Here is a 15,115-nt window from a genome sequence, read left to right on the forward strand (position 1 = left end):
TTGAATAGATGCCCTTTATCAGATTGAGAGACTGTCCTTCTATTCTTAATTTATTGAAAGTTTTGTGTTGTTGTTGTTGTTGTTGTTGTTGTTGTTGTTGTTTATCATGAATGGGTATCGATTACCTTTTCCCCCTTCTTTTTAGATGATCATACAGTTTTTCTTATCATGTATTTATTTGTTTACTGAAGGAAAAGAACCGTGAACCTTAAACTTTATACACAGCCAAATTTTCATTTCAATGAGAGAGAGTAATAAAAATGCACTCAGGCATACAAGGTCTCAGATGTTTGCCACATAAAAATCCACAATTGAAAATGCCTTTAAAAGAAATATGCAAGTAAGAGAAACAAATCGAGGAAAACCTTTAAGAGATATGGGATGTCAGGGCAATCTACTATTTTGATAAATCTACTGCTGTTAAAAAAAAAGTCTAAGATTGAAAATGTTGGGGCGCCTGGGTGGCTCAGTGGGTTAAGCATCCGACTTCAGCTCAGGTCATGATCTCACGGTTTGTGAGTTCGAGCTCCATGTCAGACTCTGTGCTGACAGCTCAGAGCCTGGAGCCTGCTTCGGATTCTGTGTCTCCCTCTTTCTCTGCTCCTCCCCCACTCTCACTCTGTCTCTCTCTCTCTGAAAAATAAATAAACATTAAAAAAATTGTTTTTGAAAAGTCTAAGATTGAAAATGTTTATCCAGAAGAACTAATGTCAGAAATTCCAAACACAAACAACATAATGGGGGAGGAGAGGAAATAAAGAGATATTAAGAAATGCTAATGTGTTTGACTTATTAGAGGGGAAAGTATATCTATTTAGAAGTTTAAGAGATCAACAGTTGTGGGATTTTTCACCAAAGTCGTGAGTTCTTTGATAATGGTCAGGGGTCATTAAATCTAGATGGACATCATTTCCACCACCCCCATGTACAGTATGGCTGAATTCAGAACATCCAATAGAAACCAAAATTCCACTGTGTTTCACTCTTATCAGAAATAAGAAGAGAAGGAGATATATGAAGTTTGTGTCTTGATAAAAGCAGCTTTTACTGGCATCAATAGTTTGAATTGCCCCTTTTGTGGTTATCTTGAGCTTTGTGTATCCTGGGACAATGCATCTTGGTAAGATGTAGGGCAGAGTTGTTTAAAGTTGGGTAGGGAGAAGGAGGGCACTTGTTAAGATGAGCACTGGGTGTTATATGTAAGTGATGAATCACTAAATAAAAAGTAAATGCATAAATACATAATAAATAAAGTGGGGGAGGGAGAATGATTGCTAAAGGGGAGGCTGGAAAACAGAAGTGGCTTCATGTTCTAAGGCAAGTCCTTGTCAGGCAGGTCAGTTTTAGCAAAGAGTGCATCTAAAAAGGGAGGACCTGAAAGTAATCTCTAAAATTGCCTGAGCACCCCCTGGAATGTTTTTGCATGTACTCTCCGAGGTACTCATGCTCCTTGGGAACAGTGACGGGTCATTGTGAAGGAATGAGGAACGTGAAGAACATAAGATAGGCTGGCTGGCTCGTTCTGGTGGCTTTCAGCCTAAAAGACCTTTTTAAAAAGTTAAAAAAAAAATCCCAAACCCAGAATTTTAAATTCTTAGCTCAAACCACAGTCAGAGCCTGTGGGAGTGTCTTTAAAAAGTCTCTTTTGTCTTAGAGCTCCTGAACATAAGCAGCTAAAATCCAGATACAGTGTCTGATACTGTGGGAACGCATATTACAACAGAGAAAGAACCCATATTACAACAGTCATGTCCCTTATGAGAAAGTTAAGGCAATGACTAAGAACATACGGGACCTTGGGAATTAGGGGAATCTAGGTGGATTTGAGTACCTAGGGAATCTGAGTACCTGGAATTCGTAAAAGTCACTGGTTTCAAATGTGAACTGAATTTATAAGGTGAGGTCACTGGGGGCTTATTGCCAGTGGAAGCAGCTTCTTTCTCCCTTCCATCCTCTGATCCCTTGCTGGTATCCTCTATTAGCTGAACCAGCAGGAAGGCGGCTGACAGGGGAGGCTAGGAAATGCTATTCACTGGGGCTAGCCCCCTTGTGATGCAAAACACAATAGTGGAAGAGTAAGGAATGGTTCTGAAGGCAGCTGTGCCCAGGACAGTCACCCCCTGTGCTTTCTGCATGGGCCACTAATGTCAGAAGTCCTGCCCTGGCTTCTTATTGTTGAGGAAGATGTACTTTGCATTCTTCTCTTCCCAGCCCCCAGCTCTCACCTGGTTTGCCTTGCTATCACACCCAGCCCCTTGGAGGGCTTGGGAATTTTTGTCTCCTTTCACTGAACCATGCTGGGGACTGAGAGACTCTTTAAGGATGCTCTTAGGACCTAGACATCACCCTCAGTATTGCTTCTCATTGTTCAGGGCCCATACTGGGCTCCCAGGGGCTTGCCATCTCCTGGAAAACACCTGGGGGAAGTAGGGACTCTGCCCCAGGCTCTTGTCAAACCCAACCCAAACCATGAGCCATTGAACCAGCTTGGGATCATCTTTAAAGGGATCCTGCCCAAAAGGATATCTGTTGGAGTGCTAGGGAAAACAGATAATGAGAGAGGACCAGCAGCTTTTTGAAAGGCGTCAAGGGAACCATAGTGAGGGCTTCAGATGGGAAGCCACACAAAAGCATTCTGAGTGAATCCATATCAAATGGAGAAAGTGGGGGAAGAACCAACTTACTATACATGTCAGGTAGGAACGTCCTTATCCCCCTACCACTTTCTAGTCCTTCACTCACTCAGCCCTGGTTTGGTCACAAATGGCAGCTAGCCCAAGAAGGAAAAGCTGGTGAATGAGAGAGAGAGGAATTGAATGTTTTATGAGACAACTTTATGTTCTAACTTTTTCTGGCCACATGCAAGAAAATGTTTAAGTTAAAATTCAAGAAACATACATTACCAATTGTATATAATCAAATAATAATGAAGACTGTACCATTATACCATCATAAATGAACAACTTCCAATTTCACCTAGACCTTCAACTCAGACCAGAAAGCCTCTGTTTTTCCTAGTCAGTCTGCTTTCCCAGTTACACCATAATGATTTCAAACTTTGACCCGCTCAGTCTCCCTGCCCCTCCTCCAACCACGGCTTTTTCAGAAAATAGCCATGCCTCCCAAATTTCAGGCTCGTCCCCATCTGGGCTTTGGATCCACTCTCTCCTGCCTCCTCAGTAACCTTACCCTTTCAATTTTTTCCACTCTGCTGGCTCTACAGTCTCATCTTTGCTGGCTTCTTTCCAAAAACGATGTAGACATGCACATGGCACTCCATCTTAACGACCACCCTTCCTGGATCCTGTGTCCTCTCTAGCTACTTTCCATTCCCTTTATAGCAGTGCTTGGAAGATTTGCCCATATTTGCTGTACCTGGTGCTTACCTACCAGGTGCTCATCATGCACTGCAATCTGGCTGCTGTCCAGCATTCCACACTAACTGCTTCCTGAGCCCTCGGTGACCTCACTTTGATCAATTCAGTATCACTTAGAAATGCAATTGACTGTCATAGAATAGCTTAAACAGGAGTTCTCCCCACATAACAGAATATTTGGAGGCAGGCAGCTGCTTGTGCTGGTTCAGCAGCTCCAAAGCATGGGAGTAGCCTTTCTGAAATTCTCCCTGACTTGCCTTCATGGTTGAGGATTACTGCTGAGGTGGTACATCCCCACTTGGAGCTGGAAGATGGGGAAAGGTTGGTACCAGTCACTTAGATCTGTGATTAGAAATGCAGATTTCCCAAGTTCCCCCGTGTCTCATTGGCCAGAACTGTGTCATGTGGTCATGTAGCTGCAAAAAAGATGGAAAAGTGAGTGTTTAATGTTTTTTAGTCTTTATTATGGGGATAGACAAAAGCAAGAGGGTGGAAAATTGAAACTGGGCCACCACCCAGTCTAACTCACTGGAGTCAACATGGTGCAGCTCTTTGGTTACCTATAACCCCCACACACCCCTCTTTCCCATATACACATTTTGCATGGAATGTTCTCACTCCTCCATAAAGGAGGTAATCCTAAAATGTCAGCCAGCTCCTACAGACAGCATGGAGTCCAGGTACTCTGTGTACAGGCCCCTCTTCCAGGTCCAGATGGGGTTTCTTGTGGCCTTCCGACTTAAACTAAAGGTTAAAGTTCTCTGCAAAAATGAAAATGATAGTACCAAGTGTTGGGAGAATGGGGAAAAACAGAATGTCACATGCTCTTGCTGGTGTATCCATGGTCACAGCCACCTGGGAAAACTTTGGCAGTATATTGTAAAGCTGAATATCTGTGTTCCCTATAAGCCAGTGGTTCTATTCCCAGGTAAATACCTGATGGAGATGCAAACAGATGTGCAACAAAAGAAATGTTCTACAACATTCAATGCAGCATTGTTTACAATAGTTTCAAACTGGGAACTACCTAGATGTGCACAGAGAGTAGAATATCATACAGAAATGAGAATGGTCTAAAACTACACACACTGTAGGTGAATCTCAAAATAATGTTGAGTCAAAGAAGCCAGAGACAAAAGAGTGTGTATTGTGTGATTCCATTTATAGAAAATACAAAAACAGGTAAAATGTCTCTGTGCTATTAGAAGTCAGGATAGCAGTTACCTTTTGGGGAGAGAGTGGTACTTGGGAGGGAGCACAGGGGGGACTCCCAGGATGTTGGTAATGTTCTGTTTCTCGATATGGGTGATAGTTATATGGGTGTGTTCAATTTCTGAAAATTTATGGAGCTGTATGCTTTTCTATATGTGTACTTTCCTTTGTATATACTGTTGTGAAATAATAGAAAATACATGTAGTGGTCTCTACTGCTGGTTCCTGGCACAGAGCTCCTAAAACCTTTCTAATTTCCCAAGTGATAAGAACAGTAGGAACATCTTTTGTTCTAGTATTTGATCTTTGACCCTGACTCCTGACCCTGGTTTCTGACACAGTTCTTAAATCCCTTGGAATTTCCTGGGCGATAGGAGTGTCTTTTGTGGTAATGAGATGACTCTTGTTAGGGTCCTGGATGGCTTCTGAGTGGAGGTTGGTCATCAGAAAGACCAAGCCATGATTAGAAGCTTGGAACTTGCAGCCTGATTCCCCATCCTCCAGGAAAGAGAGAGGGACTGGAGATTGATCTAATAATCAGTCATGCTTATGTCAGGAAGCCTCCATAAAAATCCCAATAGCACAGGATTTGGAGAGCTTCTGGGTTGGTGAACACAACCATGTGTTGGGAGGGTGGTGCACCCCCACTCTGCAGGACCCCAAGCTCCTGCAATTGGGACCCTTCCAGACCTCATCCTCTGTATTTCCAAATTTGGCTATTTTCAACTGTGTCTTTTATTACGTAATAAACTGGCAGACCTCAGTAAGCATTTCCCTGAGTTCTGGGAGCTATTCTACCAAATGATCAAATCCAAGAAGGGGGTCATGGGAACCACCAATTTTTAGCCAAGTCGGGCAGAAATTGTGGGTAACCTGGGCACCTACTACTTGTGATAGTCATCTGAAGGGGGGGGGGCAGTCTCATGGGATTGAGCCCTTAGACTACTAACTCCAGTTTGTGTCAGAATTGAATAGCATTGTAGTACACTCAGCTGGTGTTGCAGAGAATTGCTTGGTGTGGGGAGAAAATCCACACATCTGATGTCAGAGGCATTGTGTTTGTAAGTAAAGGACAATAGGAGTGTGTCTTTCGTCTATAGCTGTACAACAATAAAATGTATACAAACACTTTCAGTGCACAGTGTGAAGATACAATGAAACTTCCTTTTAGAAAAAAAAAAAGCATGCAAAGCATAATATACCCCCATAGTAAACCACATCCAATCCTGCTGGACATATATAGTAAGGGATCTCCTCTGTGGCAGTATGTTAAGTTTTTGACTGGGGAATCTACCAGCCCCTCACTTGTTCTGTGCCCTGGTTGTGTAGAATGCCAGTGTTTGTATCCCACTTCCTGTTGGAGGGGATTCAGGAGTCCAGGAATTGCCCTAAGTGTTAAACAGTAACAGACTGATGTTGACCAGGCTTCAGATTTTAAGGACATAAGTGATTCCCTCAATCATCTGTTAGGCTTCTGGTCAATTCCATGCATGAGTAATAACAATCGAATAACTTATCTACGGGGTCTTTAAATGGTTTTCTAATTAAAGATTTTAAAAATATTTTCCCATGGGGTGCCTGGGTGGCTTAGTCAGTTAAGGGTTCAACTCTTGATTTCAGCTCAGTTCGTGATCTCATGGTTCATGAGATCCAGCCCCCCATGGAACCCTGCATCAGGCTCTGGGCTGACAGTGGAAAGCCTGCTTGGGATCTTCTCTCTCCCTCTATCTGACCCTCCCTTGCTTGTGTGCTCTCTCTCTCTCAAAATAAATAAATAAACTTAAAAAAAATTTTCCAAATAGGTAACATTTTTCTTGATTAAAAAAATTACAAAAAGAAATAAATTAAGGTCTTATTGGGGCACCTAGGTGGCTCAGTAGGTTAAGCACCCAACTTTGGCTCAGGTCATGATCTTGTGGTTTGTAAGTTTGAGCCCCAAACAGGCTCTGTGCTGACAGCTTGGAGCCTGGAGCCTGCTTTGGATTCTGTGTCTCCCTCTCTTTCTGCCCCTACCCCACTTGCGCTCTGTCTCTTTCTCTCAAAAATAATAATAGTAATAATAATTAAGGTCATATTCTCACCTCTGTTCTCTTTTGTTAGTTTCTTGTGTATACCTCGAGTGCTTAATTTTGCAAAACAAGCAAACCAAGTATCAGAATATTTAAGTCTTCTAGGGGCTGCTTTTTGTGTGCTCAATTACAGTTAAGGCAATTCAAAACAACAGTTGCAGGCAGAGATGCCACCTATAGTCCATTTTTGCTACCTTGGGCCTCAATCTTCTCTCCTGATAAAGCTGCCTCTTCCCTGCTTCCATTTGTGCTGGGTATACAAAGAAAATTATTTATTTCAAGCTAGTGAGACTCCAAGTTGTGGGACTAGGTCAGTTTAGGTTGTAAACTGCAGGTAAGGAATTCCGCCCTTACCAAGGCCTTATTTTTAATCTCTGCTTTCAAATCAGGTATCTCTAATCTAGATTTGTCACTCACTTGCTGAAAGCTACTAAAAAAAAAAAAAAAAAAAAAAAAAAAAAAAAAAAAAAAAAGGCAACACCACTAATGTTTTATATTGATCCTGAGATTTCTCCTACAATACAACTTTGGTTGGTCCAGCAAGTGACAGCAATTTGACAGTTTCACTACTGCTTAACAAGTTGCTCACCAACTTTCCAATTTGGAATGGAGTCTTCACCACCGGCTATACCTTAACCTTCATATAGCTAATTCCACATTAGTGTCTGTTTTTAGTGTACTACTTCTGGTACCAAATTATTTGCCTGTTAAGAATTGGTTCAACTACAAGTTACAGCACATTCACCTATAAATGGCTTAAATAAATGTGTGCTCTCATTCATGGACTAGAATGGGGGCAATAATGGGTGCAGGGAGGTCAGTTAGGAAGCTCTCACAGAAGTACAGGTAGCAGATGATGGTTTCATGGATACCAATTATACCTCAGTGGAGCTAGGGGAAAAACAAGAATATCTCCTAGAATTTTGGCTTGAAGAACTAAATGGATGGCAGTGATATTCACTAAAATGAACAAAACAGAGAGGTGCATGCTTGGGGATGAAAATATTTGGGGAGACCAAGTTAAATTTGAGATGCCAGTTAGACATTCGTCAAGTATGCATTTTTTTAGGGAATTAGGAATTATAGGGAGAGGTCATTGTTAGAGAAAATTTGGAGCCACCTGCTTATAAGTGGTACCTAAAATCATAGGACTAGATGAAATCACATAAGGAGTTGGGTAGATAAAGAGGAGACTCAGGATAGTACCCAGGGTACTTTGATATTTATAGGTTGAGCAGGAGATGAGAAGCCAGGGAAAAGAACTCAAGAAAGAATAGCCAATGAGATAGGAGGGCTAAGAGTGCATGATGTCAGAAAATGAGAAGAAAGTGTTTCAACGTGGGAGTGGTTGACTATGTTAAATAGTACTGAGAGGGCAAGCAAAAACAGAACAGAGAAGGGACCACTGGATTTGCATGGAGATTGCAGTTTCAGCAGTATGGTGGGATAGAAACCAGAGGGCAAGCTTATATGATGATGGGAATGGTCTATTAGAGAGGGAGCAATTGGTAATTCTAGAGAAAGACATAGAGATTAAGATCCACAGAAAAAGTGGGAGCGTTGGTTAAATAGAATGAGAACACAAGACTATGTCTTATTTGTATTATCTAGTAGCTCCTAGTGCAGTGTCTAGTACATAGGAAGTACTCAAGAAATGTTATTGAATCAATGAATAAATGGGCAAATGTAAGAATGGGTGGATGACCGATGCAGTGCTGAAGAATGAACTAGATCAAAGTAACCCAAACTTCAGACTAAGGAAAGAAGGGGGTCTTGAACTAATAGGGTTTCTTCAGGGACTTTGGGATCCTGGGATTTTTCTCTGGGAGAGGATTAACAGATTTTAATCTCAGATGAAGATGGGAGAAGAAATGGGGTACTGTCAATGGCAGTTACCTTGGCCACCTTTCAAGGCACTGATCTGCTAAAGCAGAGTGCAGGGAGGGTTCTGGGATCATCTCACTTAACCCCTTTCTTTCTTGCCCAGTGTCTCCCTTTCTGAATCCAGGCTCATATGAAAAATGATTATGTATATTTATGAACACAAATGGGAGAAGGGATTTAAAAAAATGACGGTCCCACACTCATTTACCCATCTGGTCAATAAATATTCATGGAATGATAGTATTGTATAGGGGGAAAGGTGTAAGAGCAGGATTATGTGGGGCTTATGGTTTCTTTTGTTTGTGGGTCTGTTTGGGTGGGGGGTGGGGGGAAGGGGGTTGAAGTGCTTTGTCTTCTATTGAGATAGAAGGTGAGTTCACTAACTGCACAGGTAAGGTGGTTTTTGAACTGGGCTGCCCATGAAATCTTGATGGGACTCGTATACAATTGAATAGGTCTTGTAGCTTAAGCGGTTTGTGGACTGCAGTAAGTGGAGGCTGGAAGTAGGACAATCTTGGAATCGCAGGATCTCTAGCTGGCTCCAGCGTCTTCTAGGCATTTCATGAGAAGTGGAACTAGGATTCCCATGATCTTTCTTCCAAACCTACAGGTGGAGGAACCGAGGAACCTGTAAAGGTGGAGGCCGAATGGAAGCCAGCTGTAGGATCCTCCCCATCCCCATTAGCCATCCTATGTCCCACGCTGGACTACATTCCTAGCAAGCTGCCGGGCGAGAAGGCTCAAGTGGCCCAACCTAGGCTAGAGCCGACTGTCGCCCTCGGGAAGGCTGGCTGGCTGAGGAACTGCGCATGCCAGGCCCTAGTTGGTCCCGGGCCCTTTACACGTGGAATCACCCTAGCGGTCCACACTGCGTCGCGCTGGGCAGGGGTGGGACTCTGTGGCGCCAATGGGCGGCCAGAGGGGAGCGCGCATGCGCACAGCGCGGCGGGGCGGGGAGGGCGAGGAAAAGCGTCGCAAGGACGGGGGCTGGCGAGGCTCATGCTGGGAGGCTTCGCGTCTGAGGAAAACTGCTTGGAAACTGGGTGCAGCGAGGGTGAGTGAACCCAGGAGGAGCCGAGGCCCGGGCTTCGTCCTCTAAGGTCTGTGACTCGACCCTGGAGAAGGAGGTCTTTGGGGCGGCACTCAGGCGTCCGCAGTGGGGCGGGATCCTGGCGCTTCTCTCAGGGGCTCGGGGCTTCCGGCTCAGGTTGGGAGGCGGGAGCGGCCTGAGTAGGGGTCTCGGCCTCTGCGCTGCCTCGGGAAGCTTAGCCGGCGGCCGGGAGCACAGCCACTCTCCTGGAACAGAGGCGGCCGGGGGCTTTGAAGCCAGATGGGCCCGGCTGGGGGCGTTACTCTCGTCTACCGCCGGTACCTTGTGTCCCAGAGGGGGTCACAACAAACAGGTCCTGTCTGGCCAAGCGAGTGGGAGGATGGGGGAAGCCCACTTCCTCTTGAATCCCCTGCCTGGGCATGGCACCGCCATGCACCCGGTGCCCAAGCCAGAAACCTGGGCGTCACTCTAACCGCCCCCCCCACCCCCATCCCCGCCCCGGCTCGGCACTCCTTCACCCACCCAATCGAATCTATCACAGGTCTCTTAGATACTTCCCACTTCGCCCCTGATCCATGGCCTGTCTGCTGCAGCTAGTTCAGGCCACCGTCATTTCACCCCTGCACTACATCAGTAACATCTTGACTGGTCTTTTGATCCTTTGTAGTTTGTTTTGTACTGGAAAGCCAGAGTGATAATCTTAAAACACAGACCTGTTAATGTCACCAGATCCCTTCCCCCATTCCCCTTCTGTCCTTAGTGGATTTTCATTGTTCTTTCGAGCTCTTGAACATAGCTTATACAGGCCCTTCATGACCTGTTCTGTTTTTACCTTACTCTAGTTCTCTTCCCCACTCTGTTCCAATGGATTAGGGCCCCTGGCCAAACAACCCTCCTTATCAAATGGGCCTGCTTATCCCAGAGTAGCAGATTTCAGTTCCCTGCCAGCCTGCAGAATTATTTAGACAAGCTAACCATATGCTTCCATCCAGTTCTACCTCTCTGTGTCTTCGACCCTCTTGAACCTTTTGTAGTTCCTGGGTTGGACCAAGTCTCTTACAGGCTTAGGTGTTGGTTACATTCTTTTCTCTCTGCCTGAAGTACTATACTTTAGTTGAAAAAAATCCTTTTCTCCCTCATGTGTTACTCCAGGTGTGGGTTAGGGTTTCAGCGGTACTCCATAGGGGTCTATTTATTAGTCTCTCTTTTCCACCAGGCTGGAATCAGTGTGACAGGCACCTGTCTGGGCCACAGTCCTATCCTCAGTACCTTGTGTGGCACCAGGTGTTAGTAAGGAGTGTGTTGGTTAAATGCATAATGAAGCCTGGCCGCTTCTCGGGCTCCTCAAATAAACATATGGATCAAGTTATTAAATGTTCTGCTTTTCAGAACCAATTCTCAATCTCCAACCCATGTAGCAGTTTCTTTGGCCTAGGAACCTGGCTGTATTCTTGCCTTCAGTCCAGGACCATAGCAGTGGTAAATGGGAAGTACTGTTCAGAGTTTTTCTCTGGCATTGACTTTGGGTACAGGATGTCTGGATATTAGTGAGTGTGGCTGCTTTTGAGTTTGAATTTTTTTTTTTTTAATGAAAGAACTTTTTTTTAATATTTACTTATTTCAGAGAGAGAAAGAGCGCAAGAGCAAGCATACACCTGCATGAGTGGGGGAGGGGCAGAGAGAGGGAGACACAGAATCCAAAGCAGGCTCCAGGCTCTGAGCTGTCGGCACAGAGCCCGATGTGGGGCTCAAACCCGTGAACTGCGAGATTATGACCTCAGCCGAAGTCAGACAGTCAACCGACTGAGCCACCCAGGCACCCCTGAGTTTGAATTCTTAACTGAGGGCCCCTGGCAGGAGAGAAAACCTGCTAACAGCTGCTGTAATCTTTATAGGAGGAAGGCTGGCTCCAAACTCTTAACATGCTGATAGGGCTAATGACACAATGGGAGGAGAGGGTGGACCAAGCTGGCCAGGCAGGCCCTGGTGGGAGAGCTCCAAAGGGGTTATTTTTCCAGCTTAGGCCAGATCTTCTGTGATAGGGAATAGCATATCTAGGTGCCAAAACCCACTGCCCTGAATCAGACCTGAGGATGTGCTGTTCTCCAGTCAGCTTAGCACTTTGTGATTGGTAGAGTAAGGGAGAGACTGAGATGACAGTGTCCTGGCCCTCACAGAGGGAGGGAAAAGAACAATATGTGACTATATGTTGTGAGAGGCTGCAGACTGAGGTCAGAGGAGAGAAAGATTGGTGTGGCTGGAAGAATCCTGAGATGACATTTGAACTGGGCCTGGAAGGAAGAGGGCAGACAGGTTAATGGAACATTAACCTTTGCTGGAGCATTAACCTTTACTGGAGCAAAGGCTCTGAGCCTGGAAGAGGCTGCTGGAGCGGTGAGGGGAGCCCTGTTACACTGAGACTGGCTACTGAGCCTGGTCTGGTACTTCCCTCCCAGGACTGAGGCTTCTCCTTGTCAAGGATGTCTGAAAGCAGGGGTTGGGTTCTGAAATCTCTTTCAGAAGTCTCTCCTTTGGATTTTTTTCGAGTCTGGCCTCTATAATTTATCAAAAAAGGCAGTGAGCTTGGGAACTGCTGGGGTTTATCTAACAGCCTGTTTGCTCATGGCCTTGAACTAAATCATTGGAGTATGGGTGATGCAACATGTTCTTCAGGCAAAGGGGATTGCTTATGTTTCTTTTTGAATGTGACAGTTTAATTTGTTAGGTGGCAGATTCTCTGTTCTCGCTGTAGCACTTGAGGGAAAGTTTCTCCTCAGTGTTTGGTAGATTGATTGGACTTGTGTTATGTTCTGTTAGAAACCTGCTGCAACAAACCAAAGTGGGACATGTCCACAACAACTGATTCTTGACCTTTATTCTGCCTCCCTTGAGAGAATGTGGACCCATAGTTACTGTATTACCTATCCCTTGGTTTCTTTTTGGTGTTATTTAAATAGAACCTATTTCTCCTCCACACACATACACAATTTGATACTAAGCTTCCAACCACATAGTTATAAGAAATTATGCTATGGGTTCATTGATCACTCGACTATATGATAGATATCTCCAAAAAAAAATTTTATGCTCAGTTACACTGACATCAAAACTCGGCAGTGTATCTGTGAAGATGGGAATCCCTCCCCCCACTGCCCACTAAGGACTGTGGCACACAGGCTGAAACCATCAGCCCCTGTGCCAGGCGCTGTGCCTGCTGCTGGGAATGTGGTTCCCTCCCTGCCCTCATAGAGCTCAGTCCAGCAGGGAGCACTTACAAGTAATCAGGCAGTTTTCAAGGTCTCATTCACATCTGTTGTCAGACTGGACCCTTCTGAAGGGAGGCACTCAGGAGTGAATGGGAAGAACGCCTAAGCCAGACTCAGATTTGAAGAAGGCTTGCTGGAGAAAGGGATGTCTACTGTGCCTGAGTCTAAGAGGCTTGGAAGGAACTGGCTTCCCTCTCTGATCTCTCCTGTCTCAGAACTCTAAGATACGTGGTTAGACCAAGCTGTTCTGCTCTGGCCTGGGCAGTCACTGCTGGGAGTAACTTGAGACCTTGTTTTCGGGTACCAGATACAGTGGCAGTGGCCTTGTCAGGGTCTGGACACTTTTATTTGGTAAAACTGGAAATGTAGTTTCTGGTCCTGAATTATTTTCTATGGATGAGAATTAAATGGAAGGCCCCCCCCCTCCTTTTTAAATTCCATTCATACATATTTGAGCAAAATTATGGGGTAAGTCACATTAAATACACATTTATAAAGAAAAACATATTTATAGTAGGAACATTAGACCTTAGGAATCCTTAGAATCCTTAGTAGGAACTGAGAAAAGTGAAAAGAAGAAAAATCCAAATCACACCTCCTATTTCAGAAAATAATCTTTTAACCATTTTTAGCCATTGTTCTATGTATGAAATATACATACACTTTTTTTTACAAAATTATTTTTCACAGACTTTTGCAGTCTGTTCTTTTTCATTAAATATTAAAAATCATTTCTTACTGTTAAGTATGATGTTGCATTATGATGTCCCTGTACAGTTGTAAGATTAGATGCTGCGTTTTGGCCCCCTGGAAGTTACACCCCAGTGACTGTTGTTCCCTTGAGGAAGGAACTGTTGAAGGGGTTACCACTGATAGGCAAAATGGGTTTGGGAAATTTTCCTGAACGTCATGGGGATGGTATTCTCCTGGAGTCCCACCTTTTGGGATGGGTGAGAGGGCTGCCACACAGCTCCTTGCCAGCCCCAGGTACAGAAGCTTTGGAGTGAGCTGTGTGTGTGATGGATGCAAGGAATGACCAGTACCCTAAAGCTTTCTCTTTACTGCTGTTGGTTTGGTCTTGTGGCTACCGTTGGCCCAGTAGAAATCACTGGCCTTTGTTATCAGCAGAATTTGTGCTGCCTTTTGGGAGATGGATACGTAGTCCTTGTGTTGGTATGGAGGACCAACATGGTCCTAGCGTAGCATGCAAAGCCATATCCCATAGAGCCTGGTCAACCTCTGTGCCCCATTGTCCACCATTCTGCCTGCTTCATATCCTCTAGGCTCCCCCTGACTTCACCACTTGGAGTTTCTTTCCCACTTGTCTGACCTTCTGCTCTGCTCACAGCATTGCCTTAGTTGGTATGGCAGTCCTTCACCTTTTTGAGATCGGTCTATAAGCCCCCGGAAGGACTGGGATTTTGAATTTCACAAATCGTAGAGGCCTGCTTGAGCCTTGGTGGGGAATCCTGGGAATGAAGCACTCCTGCCCTCAGGAACTTACTGTGTAGCTGACTGTATCTTATTGACCATAGTTGCAGGTCTAGCCAAACTCCGGGAGTACTTAATGGAATCCTAACGTCTGTGTAACTCTCCTTTGTGCTGCTCTTTCACAGTGGTTGGGTTACCTGTCACAGTCCTGGGAGATGGATGAGGCAGGGGTTAATGTCCTCTTTCCCGTGTCCCCTACTGCAGGCCTTGATCTGACCTGCCTCATCGCTTCCCTCAACTGCCACATTCCTAGCTCTGGTCTTGCTCCACCAAATACCTTGCCCCCATTGTGCTGCTGGATGAGCCACTCTGAAACCAAGCTCTGATCTCATCTCCCATTCACAAATCCTCAGTGGCTCCCCATCTGTTCTCCAGAAACTTCAGCCTCCTTAGCCTAGCATGCAAAGCCATATCCCATAGAGCCTGGTCAACCTCTGTGCCCCATTGTCCACCATTCTGCCTGCTTCATATCCTCTAGGCTCCCCCTGACTACACCACTTGGAGTTTCTTTCCCACTTGTCTGACCTTCTGCTCTGCTCACAGCATTGCCTTAGTCCTTCAGTCCCTGCACGTCCACAGCAAACTGTGGCCCCAGCCTTCACTGATCTTCCTTCACCCAGAGGAAATTTGTTCCTCTGAACTCTCAGTTTTTTATTTTTCTTTAGGACACCTCGCTTTCTGCCTTTTTAGTGCTCTCCATAGGAAGTATTTCACCAGACGGTAAGCTTCTTGTAGGCAGGAGTAATCTTCAGATCCCTTTAACCT

The 15,115-nt window shown here is 45.0% G+C and overlaps 1 protein-coding gene and 1 pseudogene across 4 annotated transcripts in view; both read left to right on the top strand.

Moving 5' to 3' along the window:
- MCFD2 (multiple coagulation factor deficiency 2, ER cargo receptor complex subunit) overlaps nucleotides 1–15,115 on the top strand; it is a 34,486-nt gene that overhangs the window by 15,104 nt on the left and 4,267 nt on the right. The window contains exon 1 of one of the 3 annotated variants that reach the window (XM_060606658.2): nucleotides 9,435–9,596. The exons of 1 other annotated variant lie outside the window; for it this stretch is intronic. In XM_060606658.2, the coding sequence (XP_060462641.1) occupies nucleotides 9,450–9,596 (147 nt within the window). In that variant the 5' untranslated portion in view covers nucleotides 9,435–9,449. Of the gene's footprint in view, nucleotides 1–9,434; nucleotides 9,643–15,115 lie in introns of those variants that run through there. One more of the 3 variants, XM_060606674.3, reaches the window with a different exon arrangement.
- LOC132661716 (guanine nucleotide-binding protein G(I)/G(S)/G(O) subunit gamma-10 pseudogene) overlaps nucleotides 1–15,115 on the top strand; it is a 108,806-nt pseudogene that overhangs the window by 15,082 nt on the left and 78,609 nt on the right. The window lies entirely within an intron of this gene.

Source organism: Panthera onca, chromosome A3 (assembly GCF_046562875.1).
Source record: "Panthera onca isolate mPanOnc1 chromosome A3, mPanOnc1 haplotype 2, whole genome shotgun sequence".
Classification (NCBI taxonomy): Eukaryota; Metazoa; Chordata; class Mammalia; order Carnivora; family Felidae; genus Panthera; species Panthera onca.